Here is a 26,195-nt window from a genome sequence, read left to right as displayed (position 1 = left end):
CCCCATTGCGTTGAGTGATCATTAAGGTGGGACCGGGAACGCAGGTGTTTTCTTAGTGTCCCAGTCGAGGGCTGCAGTGGCTTCCCTTTTCCTTGGCAGGGCCAACATGAACAAAAATCCTTTGCAATCCACATCTGGGGAGTGTTTGTGTGTCTGAACAGGTTTTCTGTTTGTGAGTATATGTGTATCAGAGTGTTACAGATAAATGAAGGACGAAGGGAAAGGACAGGAGGACGGAGCTGGATTAGGGCTGGGCGATATGGAGAAATCAAATATCACAATATTTTTGACCAAATACCTCGATATCGATACCGCAGCAATGTTGTAGTGTTGACTATTGGTGCTTTCACAAAATATTTACACAATGAGATTTTTGATAAATAATAATCAGTGATGTGGATATAATGACTAAGTGGGTAAAGGCAAATAATAGAACAGTTACAGCAGTCTGGTAAGTTCAGAAGATGACATCACTTTACTGTAATGCAGCCTTTAAAACCAGGAAAAGACTACACTTATGCCATATCACGATATTACGATATCCAAAATCTAAGACGATATCTAGTCTCATATCACGATATCGATATAATATTGATATATTGCCCAGCTCTAAGCTGGATAGATGGACAGTTCCTGTTGTTTGCCTCTGCAGGCAGTGGAAAGGAGTATACATTATTTATTCATCCTCAGCAGACAGGGGTGAGTGGTCTGATCACTGTTCCTTTTTGCCCTCATCTTTTTATCTATATATATATATATATATATAAGGGGTGGGCGATATATTGATTATATTTGATTTATCGTGGCTTGTTCTACGCGGGATGTAGTAAATGACTATACTGCGAACATCGAGTATGCATTTTCGTATAATTTTTTTAAGCTGCGGGCAAGCGACTCACTTTGGGGTTACATTTTTCTCGCTCTCTCCCTCTTACAGACGGACACAACAATGGACCATTCTGTGAGTAGCCCCTCCTGTCCGTGGGAGGAAGGATTTTTGTTGTCTTTCCCCCGCAGAGAAAGTGGCTTTCCTAGCAATTCCCTAGTCTATGTTCCTAATACAATGCTGTCAATCTTGGAGACCGAAACCTTCAAATAAGTTATTAACAAGCATGCAAGGATCCTAGATAATAAGGATATCTATAGAATACAGCTAGGTTGTCGAGGTCAGCAGGCTGTCCATTGCTGGTAGCGCGCACTGACTTCCAAATAAAAGAAGGGACTTCAAAACAAAAGCCTTGCCTTGAACAAGATAGGCAATTTCACATTCATTCAAAAGGTCAGTCCGTCAATACTAAATAAATGAATAAAATTAATGATATTTAAAAAACAACAGCTTTAGGTCTACTGCATGTTGCGCTCGTCTACTCATTCGTGCACACACCACCCCAAACCTCCACAATACGTAAGTGCGTTCCTCCAGATTTGAAACATTGTGGTCTTGTATAATTATTATTTAGGGATATGCTTCTCAGGCTACTACTACACTACGTTTTGGTTTAAAAAAAAAAAAAGTATCTTTTTCATGCTTCGTGTCCCTACTTCTCACGTTTCTGAGCTCCTACAACTTTAACATTTGGAAACATTGCTGCCCCCGTTCTGGTTTGAAAACTCCGGGGTTGCTTTGTAGTCTGGACGGGCAGAAACGGAGACCTTTGGAAACGACGACACACGTCATTCAGCCTTATCAGTTAGGTAGCTTATATACCTTTCAGTAACAGTTCCACCTCGTCCTCGGTCCAAGCCAATAAATCCCTGCTCTTACTTTTCACCATTGTTTTTCCTTTCTCCAAAGTATTTACTGTATTTTCAACTTATACATCCATGATTTTCCTGTTTACACCAGCACGCACATGCCCAGTGTGTGTAAATGGTCATGTGATGGGCGGAGGTTAGTTCTGCTTTGGAGGTAAAACTCTTGTATGGCCGTTTTTGTGTCAAAACGCCGCCTAAAAATGAAAACCTAGCAGTGTAGCTGTAGCTTCAGAGGGTGACTAGTTGGTCCAAGTAAAGACACTGTTAACTGTGTACTTTTGTATCAGCACACCATGGCAAATAGTTTGTTTCCTTTTCTACCTCACATCCTACAGCACATCTGATTGAGTTTTTTTATCAACCACAAGGACCCCCTGTACTGGATGTCATACATTCACCAGTTTCCCCTTTTTCACGTGTGTTATCTTACTCTGTAGCAATCTTACCAGCATATCATCACTTCCTGCTTTGTTCCTGTTGGTCACTCAGCAAAATACACTTGCACTTCCTGACATCAGTGACGCTGCACATTTCTGAAACGACATATTTGACTCTGCCAGTGCTTTTTTTTCACAGACTAGACTTCCGCTGAGTAGCATTTTAAGTTGCCCATTCTCACATGCGGTCACACTGAATGATGGCCCTCTGCTGTTCACAACCAAACAACTTACCCACCATGAATGGTCTGGGATAGTAAAATCTTGACCGAAATAATCCCTTATGAGGTTTTAATTGTGGGAATTTCAGTGATTGATGTTTCTCTCTCTTACACATTCCCAAGCAGCATCAGTTGTCACCTCCCTACACTGATGGCCCTCATTCCTCTCCTCCATTATTTTTTTCTCCTGCAGCTCCTCTCTATTTCTCCACCACTCTTCAGTGCTGTTTGACCTATTCAGAAGGGTCCAAATGTCACGGCAGAGGGAAAGGTCAGGTAAAGGTTTAGTGTTGAGCATGGCTAACACAGTGCTGGCTGCCTGAGGGTGGAGCACGGTAACACTCGAGACCTTGAACACACGCGTCCGCATGCCCTCGAACACACTGCTGTCACCTCCGCTCCACGTCGCCGCCACTCAGCTCGGAGCCGGCAGCCGTGTGTGTGTGTGTGTGTGTGTGTGTGTGTGTGTGTGTGTCTCTTCTGCTCATTTGGTTCATCTGTGAGCATGGATGATTGAAGACATTACAACTTCCCGGGGATGACACATGGGCTTGTTGGACATCGGGTCAAAGGTCATTGGTTGTCAGGGGTTTACAGCATCCTGCCTTCAAAAGGCAGTGCCTCGTTTTTTTATTGAGGTTCCAGCTTGTCTGTAATCAACACTCGACTCAACAGAGAGATGTTTTTTTGCCATACCTAAAGAAAATGATTCGTGAATACAGTTTTATTTCTAAGTCAATGAAAGCAAAGCATCCAGAGTCTTAGTTAAGGGCATTCTCTGAGAGGAACGGCAGGTTAGCAGTGGGATTTCTATATCGATGAATCTACATCCACATGCAGGGCAGAGCAGCGGGATCCTAATTGGAATGGATTTCTCAGTTGCATTGATTTGCTCAGGTGACAGTGGATGACATACGGGTGTGTGTGTGTGTGTGTGTGTGTGTGTGTGTGTGTGTGCGTTTGCCATGAATACCATAAGATGCTGTTCCCTTTTGCAACACCTTTCACTGTTGGTTGTCTGGTGAAAAGGGGAAAGGAGCACCTTGGTGCTACCAAATCGCAAGGTGTGTCTGTGTGTGTGTCTGTGTGTGTGTGTGTGTGTGTGGGGTGCCCTCTCATTTAGCAGAGCTCTAGGATGAAACAGGGACCTCTGCAAACACTGATTTGATTTTCCCCATGACCGCCTTCGCTTCACAACCTACGTCCCCTGCGCACACGCACACACACACACACGTACACCTCAGGCTGAGGAGCAAAGATGAGCAGTTAGCATGCGTGCAGGAAGAAGCAATCGAGCACCGATAACACTAGGGTTCACTCAGGAGGAAAAAACAAATAGAATGATTTAATTTTCTTCATTTGGACTGCAAGATTCACAGAATATACGTGTGTGTGTGTACGTGTGTGAGTGTGTGTGAGTGAGAGAGACAGAGGGAGGAAAGGTTGGTGAAAAAGGCCGCTGGACATGGCTTCTCACAGCCGGCTGGCCCCGGCCCCCTGTGATCTGCCCTCTTATCTAGCCCAGATCCTGGCCTTTCATCTGGGCTAAAACCTGGGGGAGCTTGGCCTCTGCTGGGTTTTTAGCCCACACACACACCGACTTCATTCCAGACCCCCTCCATCTCCGGGCTCTATCTTCGAGTCCCAGATGAGCATTGCTCTCACCTACAAGGGAGATAACAAACCTCACACTACTCTGCTCCCTGCTCTGCTTTTCTCAAAACACTTCACATTTGATTTTTTTAAAACTCCCCACAAGAGAAACTACTTCCCTTTCCCTATTGTGGGAGCAAAATGCAGGACTCTGCAGTTTAAACAGTAGTTGGCCCAAAGCGAGACAAAACAGAATCAGAGAATGCATCAGGGATGCTACCAAAACACTGCACTCTCCGTGTTTTGACATTTCACAGAGCAGTGCTTTCACCTCTCACTAAATTGCATTACTGGCTAACAATAGGCGGGTTGTTTTAGCTGCTCAGCCCATCGGTCTTGGCTGGACCACCTCTGCATGTGACCCAGGTCCAGGTTTGAGGGTGTGAGCTGAAGTGTGTGTGTGTGTGTGTGTGTGTGTGTACATGGCAGTTCACTTCATACCATTTCATTCCATTCCAGGTGGATGCCTGGCCCGTCCCCACACTGCCCTTCTGCTCAACCCTGACCTGTTTCCAGCATAAACAGCAGATCCTCACCTCTCACCCCTCCGGCTTTACCTGATAATCTGTCTCTGTGGATCACCCCCACCCTTTATTTCTTCTCTTTCTCCCTTAGTCTCACATTCTCTCCAGGAGCCAGGTTTTTGCATCACCCTAGCTCTGACCTCTGACCCCAGTCAGATTAGAGTGGTTGGCGTTTCAAATCCAGCGGCAGATTGAGTAGCGTCTGTGACCTCCGTGCGCATTTCTCCCCCTCCCCTGCTGTGTTATACCCTTTTGAATCAAGACGGGGCCCCGTCAGATCTCAAGACCAATTAAATAGACAAAAGTTTGCGGTGGAGGGCATTTTCAGGCACTGAAACAGTACCTTGGTAAATGGGCTAATGCTGGTTTGAATGAATGTAAAAGGTTTTATAGTCATCTAAATGCTTCAGTATGTATTTCAAATGTCAGAGAAGCTCTTATCACGACTAAATGTACTGATAAAATTAGATTCACCATTTTTTCAGAATCTCTTCAAACATCTCCTGTAATTCGGCAAACACATAATCCACCAAAGAGCACTCCCCAGACACCGATGTTTCTCGTTGACATGAAATGGAAAAGCAGTCCGAGAGAATGAAAATGATATTCTCAAACACAACTTATACACTCAGCATAGCACTTTCTACAGTTACTGTGGTGTCTTCCTGATTTGGTGGTGTGATTTGAGAAACGGTCACTTTCAAATCCATGACCTATTATGACTATACATCGCTCGTCGTCTGTGTGACGACCCATCAAAATCTCTCTAATCATCCTTCACTCTCCTGTCTGTCAGCTGCTCATATTGTTCGCCGCCTTCTAAAATATCAGGGGCCCTATTTTAACGATCTAAGCGCACGGCGTGAAGCGCCTGGCGCAGGTTCTAAAGGGTTGTACTTAGTGTCTTAATTAATAGAATAAATCCACTGTTGCTAGTTTAACGACAGAAAAAAGGGTCCGTGCGCCAGGCGCATGGTTCTAAAGGGTTGTACTTAGTGTCGTAATTAATCATAGGTGTGTTTTGGGCGTAACATGGATGATAAACCAGAGTGTCATCTCTCATTCCCTTTAAAAGCCAGGTGTGTTTGTACCTTGGTGCATTGCTATTATGATGGAGGATTTGCACCGTAATATTTTTATTTGTAATCTTTTGCAATCGTTTGTGTGCTGCTGCGCTTCCCTGTGTTTGTGTAACAAGCATACAGTAGTGTGTGCGCGCTGTGCATAAGCCTAGGCATGGTCAATGGCGCGATCACTTCACGCTGCCTTAAGATAGCAATACGCCCAGAATGCACCTGAACACACCTCCCTGTAAGACCAGCATGCCCATGGTTGCAAAGATGGGCACAGGTGCATTTGCTATTTAAATGACGTGGGCGCTGGACGGGAAACTGACAACTGTGTCGATCTTAAACTAGCAAAGACACTTGAGTCGGGCTTTGCCCTACGCTGTGCCGGGTGCAAGATAGGGCCCTAGAAATGCCAAAGCAAAACCAGAAAACCCAAGACATTATACATTTGGTGTTGCTCTATTATTTCAAGTGTCGGCCAGTTTCACTTGTCCAATAGACCAGTGACCGTTTCGACCGTATGACATTTGTTTACAGTGTTTGGTGCGTTTGACAAAGTGCGGTGTGAACGCTAACCGAACCAAATGAAACATGCCACAATGTTACAACTTCACCCCTGAATTGCACTTAATCTACTTAACTCCAGGTGTGAAAGCACCCTTAATCTCACTGTCTCCTGTGCTGTAGTACCACTCTCCGCCTGAACGGGCGTTGTTTTACCAAAAGAAATTCTTCTTAAATGCTGTAAGTGATATCTGGTTGTGTTAAGTTAACTTTCAAAGAAATCACATAGACTCAAGCATAGGAGGACATCAGATTACTGCATACTATGTAAATATTTAAATTAATACATGTTTACCTTATTAATTAATACAATAAAACAAAGAATTTTAAGTTCCATGCGCTGTCATCTATTATTCCTATATATACTACTTTTCCTGATGTTTTAGGTTTTTGCCGTGGTATCGTTTCAGTATTGGTATCAAGATATTTAGGCAGGGTATTGTATCAACACTACACTACTCTAAATTAAGTTAGGTGTACCTTGTTTTCTTAATTTATCCTGAAGAAACTGTATGATCTGTACATGATACTGTAGAACTTGATTGGAGCTAAATTCAATTGGACATGATTTGGTAAGACCTGTAGCTCACAATCCACAGTGCTTGTCAGACCCCCAGCCAAGTCCATTTATCTTGGCAAGGTTGTAAAACCAGTTCTAAAGCTTTGAATGTTCCTTGGAGCACATACGTAAAGTTTGGAACTACCAGGACTATTTTTTAGAGTCAAGAGAACCTGAACTCCAAGCGCTCCATCTGGCAAAAACCAGGTACCGCTCATCTTCTGGCTGCTACCATACCTATGATGAAGCATGATGGTGGCAGCATCACACTATCAGGGTGCATCTTGCAACAAGTGAAGGGGTCTGAAAACTTCCCAATGTGGCTTTGACAAATACAGAAAATAGCATAGACCTCTCTTATATTTCCTTAACTAGAGAAAGATTAGTTTTTCAACCACTGCAGCCTGTCTTCTTTGAATTGAACAACTGTCGTTATTTTGAAAATATATTTTTTTTTAAAAACACCAATTGGAGGAAATTATGACACCGTCTTGATATAATTGTTTTGTCTCTGCTGTTCTCCCAGCTGAGTCTAGATCATCATGATCAGAAGCAGGTTTACAGGTCTGGAGCTCTCTTGGCTTTCTTCCAGACATTTTTTCTCTTCCCTCTGCGTCTCACTGTGCACAAGAACCACCTCATAGGGAATAGAGAATGATGATGGCAGGGTAAACTGACAGTCTGCCCTGCCATCATCAACAAGTTAATAATGCCTTCCCTTCTTCGCCTCCCTCCTCTCTTGTCTTCCCTTTTTCTCTATCCTCTCCCATGTGGCTGAACTGGAGGAGAGAGTTGTTAGACAGAAAAGGGTAGCCTTTTTCAAATAGTAATATTGGTTGACCTACAACAGTAAAGGATACTTTTTCATTGCCCCATTCTGAATATTGAATAACTAGGTGTTGCCTATAGGCCAAGTTATGCTTCTGCGCACTGTGGGCACGCTCGTAGGTAAGTGGAGATACGGACTCTACGCCGTAGCCTGACGCACCAAAAAAATTTAACTACATGTCGCGACGATGCAGACAGCAACAACTGTGATTGGTCCATTTGGTCATGACTTGGTAGCGTCACATTTCCCCCGACTCATGTCCTGGTTCTCCTTCTCCATCAACAACATGACATCAAGGAGAGGGTTAACTTCTCCTGCTCCAGATTTCCCACCGTGGTCAGAAAGGACAGGGGAGACACTTTGTTTCTCCCTCTACGCCTCCAGAGTTGGTACTCGCTCAGAAGCTAATGCCCGCCACTCTCTCACTCGCTCTACCACACACTCGCCACGCGCAAACACATGCCGGCCCTGCTATTCTCTTAAAGAGATACGCTAGAACGACACGCAGACACCAGCGCACAGGTATAAACGTCAGGCCACTTACGTAGGCTAGAGCGAAAGCTCTGTGTGGAGCCCCCGCATACGCATAAATCCACCTTAAGGCTGTCATCTTCACTGACACTCACCTGTTGTATCAGCGTACTTCTTGTAGTAGAGCTCAGGGAGTTTTAAACTGGTAGCTTCAGGGCCTCCAGAAATCAGTACTATGAAAATACCAGCTGTTGTAAGATCAGTTACTGATGCAGTTGGTTTTTAGCAGCTTTTTCTTAACCTTGTCCAACTCTTCCATATGAATTTGAAAATCTAGCCTGACTTTGAAAGCACAATTTTGTTGTAAATGTTTGTATGCTACACAATAAGTCAATCTCAGTCTGTTTTGAAGGATTTGAGGATTACTCAGTGGTCTTCTCCTATTATTAGCTGCATTAGCGGGAATGGCAATGTAAGTTGGCCCACCACTTCGTTCCAGACTGAAATAGAGCCACAACTATTGTATGGATTGCCTCGAAATTTCCCCTGATCCCCTGACTTTTCTGCTAGTGCCACCATCAGGTCAAACTTTCACTTATCTAGTAGAATATTTCAACATCTACTAGATGGATTGGCACAAAATTTGATATACAGAAATTATAAAAAAAAAAAAAAAAAAAAAAAAGGCTCTAGTGCCCAAATGGGATTAAAACAATAGCATTGAAAGAACAAACGGATCAGCACACCAAATGAATGCCGTTAGAAAAATTGATTCAGGCATTCATGAATCCCAGATATCAGACTATTGAAGTTTGGTGAAACTTGTCCAATACTTTAGTTAATGTCCAAATACATAAAAGCTCAGCTGTCCTTTGTGTTGATTGCTTATTAGAAAATGTCAGCATGCTAACATGCTAGATAAAGTGTAAACATGAGTAGTAAACATGGTAAACATAACCGGCTGAACATCAGCATGTTAATACTGGCAGTACATGGGGTGCCCTGGTAGCTCACCTGGTAGAGCGCACGCTCCATAAAAATAATAAGGTTGTTATCATCATACACTCTGTAATTGTTACTGAAAAGATTCTAATATTTACTGTCTAGTTGCCCCTGTTTCTTCCTGTCCCAACTTCCTCCTGTCACATGCTCGTCAATCAATTCAATTCAATTTACAGATGGAGTAGGTCTAGACCACACTCTATAATTTTAAAAAGACCCAACAATTCCAGTAATTGCCCTTGTCAGTAAGTCATGGTGGCATGTGTCTGTCTGTGCAAACACATCCGTGTACAGACAGCAGCAGTGCAAGAACAGTACATGATAGAAACATCAGTGTACATGATCAGATTAGATGTTGGATCACCTTGCTGAACAAATTTGCATAGTAATGAGGGAAAAGTGCAGGCCCAGACTTTGTGTTTGAGTGCTTCTTGACTTACCATCTAATGATGAGGATGATGATGATTAATTAAATGAGGTCTAATTGTCTCATTTAAAATTTTAAACTCCGAGAACTAAAGTTCAAACACCATATCCCCCAACACTGGCCATGATACTCCAGTACCATTCCCACTTTTCCAGGTGAAATAGGAGAAAGGAATATATTAAAGCTGATCTTTCTTTTTTCTTTTTTTTTGACTGAATCACCTATGACAAAATGACTTTGGGCCTACTGGCTGCTTCTCCAGCTGTTGACACACACCTTACGCCCACCCCTCCACCACCACCCCATGTCTAACCGTAAACTTTCACATGGCACAATTAATTGCCAAGCGTTGCCTCTACCCCAATCTCCCACTTTCTATAGCCACATAAAATGCCCAGAGGAACACACATCCCACGGTTTTATTCCACTCGGTGTTCAGCCAAAGTCACAGTCAAACTGGAGTCAACTATCCACACAGAGAAGGAATATCTCCAGTTTTATGGAGTCGTAATGCGGTAGGGGTACTGTATAAATAATCTCTCCGCACAGAAACACTTCCAGCTGTTAAACAATATGCCCTTTGCAGTTTTTCTTTTCTTCTCCTTCTTTTTTGAAGGAATGAAGCGCCAGACTGCTTTGAAAATGAATACAGATGTTTTTTTGTATTGAGAAATTCTGGTAATGAATATTTGCCTTTTGTGACACCTCCAGATTGTTGCACTTTATGCTGATTATTATTACAGAGTGGAGTTGGAGCGCTGCTTGTATCAAATGCTGCTATTGAAAGTCGGGTCATAATTGTGAAATTCAAACCTCAGTCTGTTTACAATTAGGCCCTTTGAAGCATTCCTCTGTAATCTCTCCCTCCTTTTGATATAAAGATTCAGTATTTATATAAACGAAGGAAATTTTGCCTTTGTTTTTAAAGCCATACCTGTGGCTCTTGATTGATGGATGGAAACTGTACGGTAGATTCATATAATATAGACTTGTTTAAAACCTCACTCTGAGGTTATAGTTTCCCCATTGACTTCAGCAGTATTTAGTATCAACACAGTCAGAATGGCGATCCACAGAGTGGAAAAGCCTCAGCCATGCTGGAAAACCATGAAACGTTGTTTGTGAACAAGGGATGATAAAGAAAATCCAGGGTTTTTTTCAGGGGCATCCTCATTGCCTTTGGCCAGGTTGCAATGCTGGTCAGTGGAGGGGGAGATGAGATGAGAGGGGAGCCCCTCTTCATCTAGTAAAGATCCTGCTGTTGGGCAGCTTTCATGCTCCACTGGCTGATCCTTCCAGGAAGTGAGGGGGGGCGTAAAAGGAGTCCCCTGCAGGGCCTCAGCATGTACCACGGCTGCATGCTGAGCCCAAATCAAAGGGGACAGTCTGTCCTTAGCCTGGGGCAGAGTGACTCTGCCGTGTGTGACCAGAGAGACATAGGTAATATGACAGCTTGTCACACTTGTGCAGATGCCTGTTTTTTTTTACTGTGTTTGCTTCTTTGCTTGGGTTGCACAGTAATGACACCATCAAAAATTCACATTTACAGTCATGATGTTGGCAGCTTTCAGAAGAGACCACAGGACGTCATGTAATCATCAGTTATTTCTATTGAGTATGTTAGATCAAACAGATTTAAGACCGCAATCATACGGTGTTGCAATGTTGTCAGTAATTGTTGATGTGGAAAGGGTTAGAGGGTTAAAGCTAAAAGGGCAAGTTAAGGCTGAAAAGGCTCGCTAGGCTCAGTGCTGTTACTCATAAAACTCTTTTTTGTGATTCTGTTTCAGTTGGTAGCCAGTGAGTCCAGCCCTTCTGATGAAGAGCCTTCAGTTCCGGAGCATCGCCCCTAAGGCCCCGGCTGTGGTGCCCTTCCCCCTCCCCTGCAGTCCTGTCCTGCCAGCCTCCCTCTGCCCTCCCTGAGGCTACCACCGCCTCCAGCCCCAAGTCCATCATTGTGCCCACCCAAAACTATGCACTGATGCAAATAGCAGGTCAGGATGGCACTTTCTCTCTGGTGGCACTGCCTCCTTCTGTCTCCTCTCAGACACCACAACAACAAACCCAAAAGAACCTCAAGTTGCCCATTCCCAGGTACCAGCCAGTAAGGAGCAAGGGGACCACAGATAAGGTCAAGTCACCACCACTAGCTGCTAGGGTAAAAACAGCCTCCAAGTTTGCTGTGACAGCACAAACCAAGTCAGCGACAGTGAGTGGAACATCAACAGTGATGAAGAAAAAACAACAGGAGTCCAAGCACACAACGGAAACCCTAGTGGCCAAAGAGGAGTCTTCAGAGCAGGTCATTCTGATTGACCCAGCTTCCTCTGACATCTCTGTCACTGCTCTACTCCCAGACAATGCTGTCCTGTACCCAGGTTCTCAGCTAGAGCGAGCACCAGATGGCTCTGAACGACCTGCTACAACTAGCCTTATTCAGAACCTCCAGTTCCCCCCTGCTGCTGGCAAAGGCTCCCCAGGCAAATCTCCAGAGGAAAGTAAGACTACAGTGAGGCTGTGCCAATCTAAGTCCACTGCAGCCCAGCCCCAGAGCAGTATAACGGTCCTGTCCTCAGCCATCTTCAGCAAAGCAGTCCAGATTATCCCGTCCCCACCTAAGGGTAAACTGCCCATTCTGCCCTACTCTAAAATGAAGAGCGCCCTCATCCCAGCTGCAAAGCTTAGCAATTTGTCCCCAGAGAAGAAGAGTTTCTCTAGCCAGACAGGACTCACCAGCCCCTTAGATCCTACATCCAAGCCCCTCGAGACAGCTGAAGCCTTGGGTCACAACCAGGTGCCAAACTCCACTCTCCAGCCCCAGGCAAAGACCACACTCATGCCTGTGTTGGGAACCCTCCAGAAACCACCTGGGAAGAAGAGGGGGCGGAAGAGAAAGACGATGGAGGACATCTTGGCATTTGAGGCTAGAAAGAAGAGGTCTTTGTCCTTCTTCCGTAGAAGGGTCCCAGAGAAACCGCCAGCAGTTGTTCCAGGCTCCAAACAAAAGGAAGTTGATATTTCAAAGAAGTACCGCAGCATCCGACCCAAGCCCATGTTGGTAATGGAGACGGTTCCCCAACTGGTTAGTTTGCCTGCCATTACCCCAGATGGCCAAGAACAGGAACTCGTACTTGGTCATCAGCTCCCCACCACTACCACAACCAAGACCCTGGACTGTCCTCCCCAACCAGCCCCAGTAACCCTCCACCTGAGAGGTGCCTCCCATCCAAGAGTGTTCATAGGCAGCCGTCCACTCCACCGTTGCCCCACCTGCAGCCGCTGTTTCCAGTTCAAGCACCACCTCCAGAGCCATATGAACAGTCACACCAACAGCCGGCCCTACGCCTGCCCAGTCTGCCGCAAAGCGTACGCTCACTCCGGCAGCCTGAGCACCCACATGAAGCTTCACCACTCTGAGGTACGCCCACGTCGGTCTCTGTGCTGCGAGTTCTGCGAGAAGGCCTTTGGATATGTTGGGGTTTACTTCAGCCACCTGAGAGAGGTCCACAAGGTGGTGCTGACCGTGGAACCTTCCATCAGCCATCATGAAGATCACCTGTCTGTGGAGAGGTGAGATTATAATTGATCGAGCACCTACTTCATTGTGACCTTTATCTTGTAGCAGGTTATATTCAGAGATGTCAACTTATAAATGAAATGGCTAAAGATATTGATTGATTACCTGACAACCGGCAACCTTTTTCTAAACAAGCACTGTTCATTGTTTTCCTCACCAGGGCCCACTCCCCAGAGCCATCAGATGAGCAGGATCGGGAAGACCCTGTAGAGCTGCAGATTAAATGTGGCCGCTGCCAGGCCATCACTCCAACCTTTGCTGACATGAAGATGCACTTGCTGTATGTGCACGGGGAGGAGGTCCAGGTTCCACTTCACAAGGGCCAGGCACTGCGCGGTGGCCGCGAGGCTGAGAACGAGCTGGTAAAGCACGCCGCCCACTACTGGCGGCAGCTCAACGAGAAGCGCAACCTGGTCAGGTGTGGCAGCTGCGACGAGGAGTTCTTCTCCTTTTCCAAGCTTAAGAGACACATCATGTCCCACCACCATAGAAGGGAGGGGGAGGACAGCGGAACCCTTGCATCACCAGATAGCGGCAGAGGCCATGGGGTCCTTGCAGCAGGTGCAGCCTTTAACTGTGTGCTTTGCAGCGAGATATTGGACACTAAAGAGGGGGTTATGGAGCACTGGAGGAGTCGCCACCACTGTGAGCAGCCCAGCCTTCTATGGGATGCACTGAGCTCCTACTCTGGCCAGGAAGAGGGTGAAGCGGACGGGGATCTGGACACTCCTGCTCCAAGCCCACACTATCCAGCCTAGCCCTCGAATGGGCATGGAGCCCTTCACTTTGGCACCTCACACACACACACTCAGTACTAACAATCAGCAGCACAGGGATGGAGAGTTTCTCTGATGTTTTTTATCACTAGTTTCATCTTTCACCAGTTGAGGCATTTGACTTGGTTCAAATGAAAATAGAAAAAGAATATTAAGCCAATGGTGAAAATTGATCTTTGTGTTACAGTTCATAAGGGATACTCTCTCTAGGTCAGAGAACTCAATTTTATAAACAATATTATTTTCCATGTTATTTTGATTGCACTGTTCTGTTTTGGACATTTTGTTTGTAGGTATGTATTTAATATCCTGTTGGATAATTTTTCTACTGCTTATTTAAATCTTATTAAAATGGTTATTTATAACCTAGCTGACGCATTAATGTTGGTAAAGGGTCATTTCACCTAAATCCTTAGCTCTTATGGTATCTAGCCATGCAGATAATTTGGTTTCATGTGCTGAGTTTTTGAGATATCTGCGCTGAGATTTCTGTCTTCACCCCAATTAAAATTACATTTCAAAAGTCTCATTGCGGAAACTATTGGAAGACTGTCCAGAAGAAACTATTTTTTTTTTTGTGTAATACCGTGAACACCACAAACAAAATTCCATTCAACTCCATTTCATAAGGTTGGAGTCAGAAATCCTAAAAGATCTTCTTCATTTTGATGGAAACTACCAAATGTGCATGGCTAGATTTTTGGATTATTGGAGAAAATAAAGTTTCTAATTTGGGTGGACTGACCCTATTTAAAATACTGAGAAATGTAAATCTTATAACAAGGGCACACTGTCTACTGTCACACTGGCTGACAATGTATCTATTGGCCTTGGATTATTACAGGTAAAAATGAATCGGTATGAATACACAATCCTTTGATGTAATATTGTTCCCGTAACGGAAAATCAATATTTCAGTTATGACTTGAACTTTCACAGTCCAATTAAGGGCAGTATTGGGGTCCTCTGTCAATCCAGACCCATGAAGGAACACTCTTAACCAGCACCCAAGTGACATCCTTGTGGCCTTCTGAAAAAAAATCGGTGTTCATGCGTAGTGTGGCTTACCGTCAGTATGGTCCTCTGCAGGCCAAGTTCTATCTCCTCGACTTGTTGATTAATGCCTATTTGTGTATTCTGTGATATGCCAAGGGTCTATTTACACTAGTGATTGTAAAAGTGAGTTTTGCATTGAAGCTTTTTAACCACTGACAGAATAATTTTTGGTGACTTAGTAAATGCGCAAAGAAAATTATCGAATTGCCTACCTGTTGTTGCCAGCTCATGTATGCACCTGTGGAATTGTGTGCACCCAGACTCTATTATTAGAGTTACTATAAACTGTTGTCAAGTCCAGAAAATATGCTATTTTATACTAGATTAATACAGAGGTCTGTTAGTATAGTCCTGCTTGTTGTTGGTTCTTAAAGATTTATGTTTGATTCTTCTAAGTTGGGGGGGGGGGGGGGGGTGCTTAACGTCTTGTTTTTTGATGGGAGGCCATTACCTCATGGCAAGTATCTCTGCTAACATTTGTCTGTGGTTATCTTTCATATGAAGAAAAAAAAACATCACAGGGTCAAGTGAATGTACCTGAATGTTTTCAAAACCCTACCAAAAGTATACATATGCTATATAGACTTATTCCATAGATAGAATATATAGATATATTGAGAAAAATATATATATATTTACATAGAGTAACTTGTGAATCAGCTGCTGTGTTCTGTCATAGTAGAGGAGGGAAACAAGAGATGAATATATAATTGCCAACACTGGCAACAAAAGCCATGTAGAGCTGTCCTTATGTGTCTGACACAAAATGCAGGACTGTGAATGAAGGGCAAAGCACTGGTGTGTACATGTCGCACTGAGTGGGTAATCTACAGTATAGTGCACTACTGTTTATTGAATGCCATGTTTAAGTGTTCATCAGTGAAGTGTCCTTTGTTTTCAAGCCCTCAAAACTAACCAGGAATTGACAGAATTAAGGGTCAGACTCTTCTTTCCTCAGTTAGATAAGAAACATACTTGTGACTGTCAGCACAAGTCTGAAAGTGAAAAATCCCACTTTAGGTGATGTGATGTGTTTGACTCACTTAATATGTTGACTGTGTCTACAAATGAAGTGTTTGTGCTTGTGAATGTTTGTGTACCTGAAGAACCCGATGTTTAAGAGAATAAAGATATGCTTTGTTGAGGACTTTGTGACTGTAGTTTGTTTTTAGAAAAGGGGTGCGCAAATACAAGTCATTTACCAGATTTCCACATTGTCTTGGGTTCAAGAAAGGTGGATATTTATGTTCAAAACTTCAGAACTGTGGTAGCACTTTACTTGAAGGTATCTACATAAGAGTGACATGTATAGTATGTTGAAAAAGTCTTATAAAAGTCATAGTATATTGATAAAAGTAATAAAAAAGACATAGTATAGTTTGTCGAAAAATGTCAAAAAAGTGATAAAAAGTCATAGTATAGTATGTCGAAAAAATCATACTAAAGTATGTCAGAAAAAGTCATAAAAAGACAAAGTATAGTATGTTGAAAAAAGTCATAGTATAGTATGTTGAGAAAAAATATAAAAAAACAGTATACAGTAGTATGTCGAAAAAAGAGATGAAGTCAGAGTATAGTATGTCGAAAAAAGTGATAGTATAGTATGTTAAGAAAAAATATAAAAAAGACAGTATACAGTAATAATAATACATTTTATTTAAAGGCACCTTTCTTGGCACTCAAGAACACCGTACAGGGATACATAAGACATTTAAAAGCAGCAAAAAAATACAACTACAAATAAAAATAAAGAATAAAACAATAGAAACAGCAGAAAGAGGCAGAGCGATTGACATCAAGTGGAATAGGCAGTTTTAAACAGATGTGTTTTGAGTTGCAATTTGAAATGGGGGAATGAATCGATGTTTCTGAGTTGGGGTGGTAATGAATTCCAGAGACGGGGAGCAGAGCGGCTGAATGCTCTGCTCCCCGTGGTGGGAGACGGGCGGAGGGGACAGACAGGTGTATGGAGGAAGAGGATCTGAGGGAGCGGGAGGGAGTGGGAACCTGGAGGAGATCAGACAAATATGGGGGGGCGAGGTTGTGGATGGTCTTGAATGCAAACAGGAGGACTTTGTATTGGATACGGAACTCCGGTCGGGAGCCAGTGGAGCTGTTGGAGGACAGGAGTGATGTGGTGGATGGAGGGGGTTTGAGTTATGATGCGGGCAGCTGAATTCTGGACCAGTTGGAGTTTATGGAGGGATTTGTGAGGGAGGCCGAAAAGGAGAGTTGCAGTAATCCAGACGGGATGTGACGAGACTGTGGACAAGGATGGCGGCAGTGTGGGGGGGTAAGGGAGGGGTGGAGGCGATTGATGTTTCGTAGGTGGAAGTAGGCAGACCGGGTAATGTTATTGATGTGGGGTTGAAAGGATAGTGTGCTGTTATACAGAAGTGTGCTGTCATACAGTAATATGATAAAAAAGAGATAAAGAAGTCATAGTATAGTATGTCAAATAAAATCATAGTAAAGTATGTCGGAAAAAGTGATAAAAAGTCATAGTAGAGTATGTTGAAAAAAGTGATAAAAAAGTCATAGTATATTATGTCGAAAAAAATAATAAAAAGTCAAAGTATAGTATGTCAAAAAGTGATTAAAAAGTGATATTATAGTATTTTGAAAAAAGTGACAAAAAAGTAATTGTATGGTATGTCGAAAAAAGTGATAACATAGTTATGACTATGTTATCACTTTTTTCTGTATAGTATAGTATAGTATAGTATGTCCAAGAATGCCATTAAAAAGTCATAGTATGGTATGTCAAAAAAGATATAAGCATAGTATGTCCAAAAAAGTAATGAAATAGTCGTAGTATAGTATGTCAAAAAAAGTGATAAAAAAAGTCATGATATACTATATATATTTGAGATTAACTGAAAGAGCTCTGGTAAACTTCCAATTGAAGAAGCCTGAAAAAAGCCTAAACAACACGTGGTATCAATATAATGACCTCACTGTGATCACTAGAAAGCATTTGTGAACATATTGATATATAATTTGTGTGATTTGAAAAACTGGTACTCTGAGCTTTCGTCCAGGAATGTCAAGGATGTTTAAGAAGGGCTGTCAATGAAGGAATGCTTGTGGCTCTTGTAATTTGGGGGCTCACTGAGCCAAATGTATAAGTCCTTTTGCTTAATAATGTAAGCAATAGGCACATTGGCTAAAAGTAGACAGTATATCTTCTAAAAACTTAGAACTTGCTCACTGCAGCAGCAGTACGAGCAGTACAGTACAACGTTAGCAGCTTTGTGGAGCAGAATGATAACATCAGCATGCTGACATGCTCACAATGACAATGCTAAGCTATGAATATGTTAAGCAGGTATAATGTCTAGCATTCCAAACATTTGCTAATTAGAACTAAACACAAGCTGAGGCTGATGGAAATGTCATTAGTTTTGCAGGTATTTGGTAATTAACCAAAGTATTGAACTAATTAAGAATTTGACCTTCAAGTTGGTACAACTCATTCTGAATGTGTGTACCAACTATTCTGCCAATCCATTCTATTTGTTGAGATATTTCACACACAACAATATATTTCCACCCCTTGTTATTAGTCATTAGGATATATCGTCTGGAAACAATGAATGTACCAAAGGATGTACCATTCTTTTAAATGTTGAGACATTTCACTGGATAAGTAACACCTTTGACTTGTTGGTGGAGCTAGATGAAAAGTCAGGGGTTATCCTCTGGGAACAACAAATATCTGTAAAAAAAATGTCATGGCAATTCATCCAACATTTCAAATATTTGTGTCTTGACCAACATGGTGAACAGATCTAAACAGTCATCCATAGAGCCAAGGCTAGCATGGCTTAAAGGAGAAATCGTAAACGTTAATTTTGATCGCTATAGCTACGCGAGTACTTTCGATAGAAAAAATCCCGACCCGAATCAGTGCAGGTAACACGGAGAAGCTGCAGCTGCGTACTACAAGCGTCCCCTGAGCTAAAACAGCAGTTGTCGGGGGAAGTTTTAGAGTGCCTTTGTGCCTCTTAACAGACACAAAATGCAATTAATATGTCTGTGCCACATGAACAGGGCCCTTATGTGTCAACAAGATGCGTTTTCAACTCAGACATTGTTTAAATTCACCTACCCTGGTCCTTGTATCGATCCTGCCGGTAGCTAGCTTGCCCTGCTAGCTGATAGCCGTTAGCCATTAGCTGCTAGCTGCCACCCAGTGAGTGTATTCAGACAGGCTTCTGTAATAATCATCCCAATAACAATCCACGGAGCGGTGGTGGTGTGGATATGTCCTCCAGAGGACAGGTCATGTCACGTCTTGAAGTGTATTCCACCCTAAAAAAAACAGTAGTGCGGTAGTAGCTGCTAGCTGCCTTCCGGTGAGTGTGTACAGCCAGATAGCCGTTAGCCGTTAGCTGCTAGCTGCCGTCCGGTGAGTGTATTCAGCCAGGCTTCTGTGATAATCATCCCAATAGCGGCGGTGGTGTGGCTATGTGCTCCAGTTACTGAAGGCTAGCTTTAGCTTGTGTTTGGAGCATGAAGTTCATCTGCCTGTTTCCCCTCTGTCTGTCTCGTTCTTTCCAACTCTTGTGAGGCTAGATCTTCGTCTGTATACTCGGGTTCAAATAAATAAGGATGACCATCAAACTCAAAAGGCTCTTCCGTGTGTTGTATATCTGCTATATTCTCCATAGTTACGTTACTCCAAGCTTCTTCCCTTATAAACAACTCCGCTCTTCACACACTACGCTCCAATCTGCACACTACTGTTTACCTTTTCCTGCTACAACTGAATTCCCAGGAGACAGGGCGATGCTACAGCTAAGCTTCAGTAAGCAAGCCACAGACATCATTTATCCCGTTTCCATGTAGTTACATAGTCACTGATATGGTCATAACCACTACAGTGCTCAATTACCTATTTTGAGGGGGAAATAATCTAAACCTTTCGCTGCGAAGGCATGATCTGTCCTATGCAGGACATCCACCAGACCACCGGGTGCTCCGTGGATTGTTATTGGGATGATTATCACAGAAGCCTGGCTGAATACACTCACCGGACGGCAGCTAGCAGCTAACGGCAGCTAGCAGCTAACGGCTAACGGCTATCTGGCTGTACACACTCACCGGAGGGCAGCTAACAGCTAACAGCTACTACCGCACTACTGTTTATTTTTAGGGGGGAATACACTTCAAGACGTGACATGACCTGTCCTCTGGAGGACATAGCCACACCACTGCCACTCCATGCATTGTTATTGGGATGATTAACATAGAAGCCTGTCTGAATACACTCACCGGACGGCAGCTAGCAGGGCAAGCTAGCTACCGGCAGGATCGAGACAGGGACCAGGGTAGGTGAATTTAAACAATGTCGTTGATGAGTTGAAAACGCATCTTGTTGACACATAAGGTGCCACATGAACAGGGGTTCATGTGGCACAGACATATTAATTGCATTTTGTGTCTGTTAAGAGGCACAAAGGCACTCTAAAACTTGCCCCGACCACTGCCGTTTTAGCTCAGGGGACGCTTGTAGTACGTAGCTGCAGCTTCTCCGTGTTACCTGCACTGATTCGGGTCGGGGTTTTTTCTATCGAAAGTACTCGCGTAGCTATAGCTATAATTCTCCTTTAAAACAAAGACAAGCAGCAAATCCTCTCCTTTGAATGCCCAGAACCAGAGACTGTTTGCTTGATAAATGAATGACTATAATGGAAAATTGCCTATTAATTTTCTCTTGACCGATTAATCAACTAATCTTTTCAGCTCTAGTATGAAGCAGAAATACAGAATAAAGCCACCCACACACTTAATACCCTGCAGATGCAATGCCTCATCTACTGCAGCAAAATGGCCAGATTGAGTGTAGGGCTGAGGGCAGAGAAGAGATTCAGAGAATAGGATTAATTGATATTGCATTCTGGAAAGGTGTGTGCATGTGTGCAGTACGTAAGGGTCATGCAAAGTGGGTAACCAAAGGGCTTTTAAGAGCATACATATGCCATACCTCTGTGCTCCTCCCCTTCTAACAGACCTTCCATCTGTCTGCTTTAGCATTGAAACATAATTAAATGTGTGTGCAAATGTTTCTACCTTTCAATAATGTCTTAGTGTCTTTAATGATGTCTTTTTTACTATCTAGACAACACATGACGCACAAATGCACATGATATTGAGTTGGAAACCATTTTTAAGACTGCTGAGGTTCAGAGAAAGGTTTCCATGTTCTGAGAGGAGCATAAAACCAATGGCTTTATGCCTTGTGACGGCTTTATATTTAATGAATGGAGATGACATTAGTACTGATCTCCATTTTCCCTCTGCATGTCTGTTTTTCTGCATTGCAGGATGCATTTAGAGTAAAAAAAGAAGAAGCACTAAACCACTCTTTTTGAACAGAGCGGGACAAATAGGTTTGAGAATGCGCTTTCTATTTGTAACCATGCCGTCAGAACCAAATGCTCTCTGCTCTGCTGCAGGCACGGCCCCGGTAGTCATTGCCACACCGTTGTGGAATGCAGGTCCTCAGCTCTAATTGATTTGGAGGCACATGACCCAGTATCAAAGGTCAAAGCGCACACAGGCAACAGCCCAAGAGAGAGAGCAACTCCCTGGCACAAAACAACCTCAGCTAGGTTTAAGTCAACTCCTTAACTTCTTCAAACTTTACGTGGCCTCAAATGTTTCAAATGAGAGTGCCTCAACTCCACGTGTCTTTCAGCTCCGCTGAAACACAGATAAAGCTGCGACATCAGTACATATTGGGGCCCAATCTAGTGTCGCCATCGCACCACATCGCAGGCGCAGATAAAAAGGAAAGCGCTATACGGTGATGCATATTTCCCTTTAATCAGAGCTAACGTGTACCACAGCCGTCACACTATTGCACTCCCACCTCACTGTGGCTCTCAGGGGGACAGGGGAGATCAAAGCCACCCCCCCGCTTGTACATGATCAGTGGGAAAGAAGGAGAACTGCTCCCTTTCTTTCTCTCGTTCTTTCTTTCTTTCTTTGGGTCTTTGAGCTACACTGCCTTCAACACTAGTATGGTCCCAGAAGTGTTGAGATTGAGCAGGAAAGGTGAGGGACAAACAGTATGTATTAAAAGAAATGTACTTACTTTGTGTGTGTACCTGTTAAGATCTTTCATTTGACCCTGATGCACTCATCTAGCAGGGAGGAAACAAACAACATGCAGGGAGACGGGAAATAACAAAACTGGCGTCACTGGGAGAATGTCTGGGGAGATTTATAGGACAGTAAAAATGTGACCCACACTGACCACAGATGTTCTCGAGAACAACTTAGGTGGGGTGTAATGTGAGTGCAACAAGCACTCTTTTGGCTAACGGAAGCTGCACTCCCACCTTCTCACTTCTCACTGTTCATGCTCTGTTGCCCGTCTGTCTTAATTCACTAACATCCGTGAAGCCTTTGTCGGCACGTGCAATATGTTGGCGATCCGTGTGCACATTCATCAAAGTGATTCTATGGTTTCATCAAAGATTTATAAACCCTCCTGGATGTCAGGACTTAGATGTACAAATCGGTAATGCCACATCTATGAACTCTTCCTCCATCTCTCTCTCGATCTGGAGATGTGATCCTCCCTTCCCTTCCCTGCTGCCTCTCGGTCTCAGGTTTCAAAGCGTCCCGTCTCTCCTCACCCTCCCAGATTAGTCATCTAATGAGCAGCAGGGCTGATCAGGTGAATAATTGATGATGGGCGGCTGGAGAAAGGCATCGATCCGAGGCCAGGCTGCGGCTCTAAATGGAGCAGAGATGGAGACACCTCAGGAGGATAAGCAGGCGCAGGTACATCACTGCAACACTCTGTGCTGTACGCGCTGATTGGGATTTAGATTCATGAAGAGCAAAAGGTTAAACAAAACCTCTGGAGTACATGGGCCTCTTCAGTATTTCTCGAAAACATGCAATGGATCCCCGTTGAAACCAAAGCACCACGTTATGGAAAAATGTTTATTAGTGTTGACTTATGTTTGGATTTCATTTGTTCACACTGCTGATGACCTTACTTCACATCTGCCTTAATTTTCTCATAAGCAACGCGCCAAATTAATGCAGAATACGCAGAGTAAACTGGGATACTATTCTGGGAACACACACATAAACATCTCTACGAAAAGCAAATGGACCAACCACAGGATTTTGTGATTGTGGATATGTGAATCCATCTTCTGATTGTAAACTCCTCAGGAAGCCATCTTATAATAAGTGATCTGTCTATGTTTGTGTAAAGTATTTAATATCCATTTTAACATGTATGTTGGAGTATGAGTGCAGGTTACAGATAAATCAGACAAAAGCAGTTAAAGCCAAGGTGTGTGGTGCTTGTATCCTACTCTGTGTACTTCTGTACAGTTTAATAAGTCCATTAAAAAGTAAGTGACATAGTGTTCCCACAGCAATCAACCCGTTTTATAAACTCCATATACTGCACGCCTCTTTTTCACTCTGACTGTTTGTCATTATCAGAAAGGAGTTTATTGCCACAGTAGTTACACTTATGTGGAATTTGCCTTGGTGGTTGGTGCATACATAAACAAACATATTAAACATGTATAAAAAATAAACAAAAAACATATATACATATATACAAAATAGCTTCTTTAGTATAAGAAAAATGAGGCTGAATGGGATAAGTGCAGAATGCAAAAAAAAATATATATATATATATATATATATAGCAAATATAGTGCAATGGACAGATGTGTAGTCCAGGATTATTAGTAACGTGGCCAATTTGAAGTCTATGACTACTGATAATGCACATAAACAGTTATTACCTTTGTGGACCAGAAAAGATACTCGTAAGAAGCATTAAAGTGCTGCATGACGCCACTTTAGTTTCAGCCTAGATAACATGAATGGTTGGATGGCGGAGTTAGCCCCTTTCAGACTAAATCTTCCATATGAAGATCAGATTGTGTGGGCTGACAGCAACTCAGTCACTGCTTCAAATCAAGTAACTAAATACATATCTTTCTCTCCTGTTCCATTCCCAGTCTGGATCCAATAGTTCCAGGCTCTTCAGCCTGAGAGGTGAGTGCACATCTTACCATGCCAAATCAAAAATATGCTTTTGATTTGTAAGGAAACATTGTTTCTGCCAAAGGAGCAAGTTTAACCAACCGCTCCAACTTCATACATTCCAGCAAGTGCTTACATGGAACTATAAACAGCTCAGAGTAGAGTATCCTTGCATCTGTCCTGCTTTAGAAATACAAGATTCTTCTCTGCAAGATTGGGCATGTAAGCACTGAGACTAAATGGTCATCGAGACATGCTTTATCTGTGTGTTTAAATTTCAGGAAAAGCAAGCAGTTGAGGGGTGTAAACGGTTTCAACCTACCAATCTGATCACCCTACAGTGTGTATGTGGAACACTTATTCTGACATGGAGCTGATGGACAGTATGTTGGTGACATTGCTCCGAGGGCGCCTGCCTCTTCTTTTCCATGTCGCTTCGATGGGGAATCCACTACGGGGTGCTGCTCATTGCCTTTTGGTCCAGATGGTCAAGAGCTCCCAGTGTTCAGCGGGGTAAGCGCCGTTCGCCCAGGGGGACTCCTGCCATCTGTTCCAATCCTCTGCTCTCTCTGCATTTAACTCAAACTCAAGGCTCAATCCACTTAATGTAAAGGTCTGATTCTGCCCCATCCCGTGTTTCTCCCTGACTGATGAGTAAATAAATCAGCACACCTCAAGATCGAAACAATCAGCACAGACGCGCCAGGAGCTGATAAAAATTCTTTATTCTGTCGTATTTCATGATAGGGCCTGTTTTACTCCTGTCTTATCCACATTCCTTGCTGTAACATCAGCTTCTATTTCTGCTACCTGTGTGTGTGTGTGGATGGCGTACTGAATGACTGTGTGTGTGGGTGTCCGGCAGAATTCAAACGAGACAGAGAGCATCTTTCTGGACTCATCTTAGCTCCGGGGAATGTGGCGAGATAACGGGATGCTAATGCCGTTCTTCGCCTTTGGGGAATTATGTCTGCCTGAGCAGTAACCTACATTTACAGAGCAGTCTTACACATAAGGTTAATGAATCAGGCCTGCTGGAAGACGACCTTTCATATGAGCATACACACACAGATATAACATTCGTCAATACAACCATATCAGACACACACACACACACACACACACACACACACACACACACACACACACACACAAACAAGGATGTTTCTGTTTGCTGTAGTGCAAAGGCTAACAAGGTTAGCAAGTAAGCAAGCATCTGAATCGGTAATTTATTTATTTAGTCTGGCTCCAAGGAGCTGTGGGCGTGGACTAATAAGAGGAAGAAGGTTCTTCTGCACCGAATTGTGTGCAATTGTGTGTGTGTGTGTGTGTGTGTGTGTGTGTGTGTGTGTGTGTGTGTGTGTGTGTGTGTGTGAGAGAAAGAAGTGAGGTTTTGATTTGAGAGCTGAAGACCATCATCCACCCATTGTTTCTTCTCACTCCCACCTGCAATTAAGACAAGAGACAAGTGGGGAAATTCCCATCACTGATTTGATAGGTCAATTAGCTCATACATATGTAATGTCCTGTGCAGTTAACTAAATATTGAGAAGATTAAGGAGGGTGGCCTAGATTTAGTGCATTTTGTCCAAAGCATGATGGGAAGGGGATGTGTTGGATTGCATGGTGAGTGGGTTGAGTGTGTGTGTGTGTGTGTGTGTGTGTGTGTGTGTGTGTGTGTGTGTGTGTGTGTGTGTGTGTGTGTGTGTGTGTGTGTGTGTGTGTGTGTGTGTGTAAAACAGAGAGAGAGAGAGAGAGAGAGAGAGAGAGATATGCCCACACCTCCACCTCCACCCCTGTCTCCTCCCCTGTCCCTTCCCCCCCAACGGCGACTCTGGCTGGGATCCGCTCACCGTCTCCCCCCTGGGGAAGACCGCCATCCGACTCGGGTCGTCAGAATCAATTATACTCATCCCCCTTTTTTCTCCTCGGCAGAGTTTACATGAGTCACATTTTTCAGACCCTGTCTCCTACTTGCCTTCCTTCCTTCCCTGCTTCCTCCTTCCTTCCCACCCCTGCCCACCACCCTAAGGCCCCCTGTCAGGACCCAGGAATAATTCCCCTACTTTTCCGACGCTTTCGGGAGGAAAACGGCGCGGGGTGATAAATCTGCGGCGATGTACTGTAGAAAAAAATTAAATGAAGGAGAAGGGAAGCCGCAAGGCTCAGCCTTCCTGCTCAGCACAGCAGAAAAAAGAACAGTCCATTCCAGAAGGATGGAGATTAAAAAAAAGGAGTGAT

At 43.5% G+C, this 26,195-nt stretch overlaps 1 protein-coding gene across 1 annotated transcript in view; it reads left to right on the top strand.

Annotated features, from left to right (window-relative positions):
• Positions 1-15,322, top strand: part of LOC144537005 (zinc finger protein 438-like) — a 58,405-nt gene extending 43,083 nt beyond the window's left edge. Inside the window, 3 exon segments of the mRNA XM_078280396.1 lie at positions 11,303-11,387; positions 11,389-13,082; positions 13,250-15,322. Of these exon segments, the coding sequence (XP_078136522.1) occupies positions 11,331-11,387; positions 11,389-13,082; positions 13,250-13,847 (2,349 nt within the window). The 5' untranslated portion in view covers positions 11,303-11,330 and the 3' untranslated portion in view covers positions 13,848-15,322.
• The last annotated feature ends 10,873 nt before the right edge of the window (positions 15,323-26,195 follow it).

Source organism: Sander vitreus, chromosome 22, assembly GCF_031162955.1.
Source record: "Sander vitreus isolate 19-12246 chromosome 22, sanVit1, whole genome shotgun sequence".
NCBI classification, from domain to species: Eukaryota; Metazoa; Chordata; class Actinopteri; order Perciformes; family Percidae; genus Sander; species Sander vitreus.
The sequence above is the reverse complement of the archived record's forward strand: the minus strand, read 5'-3'. Positions and strand labels throughout refer to the sequence as shown.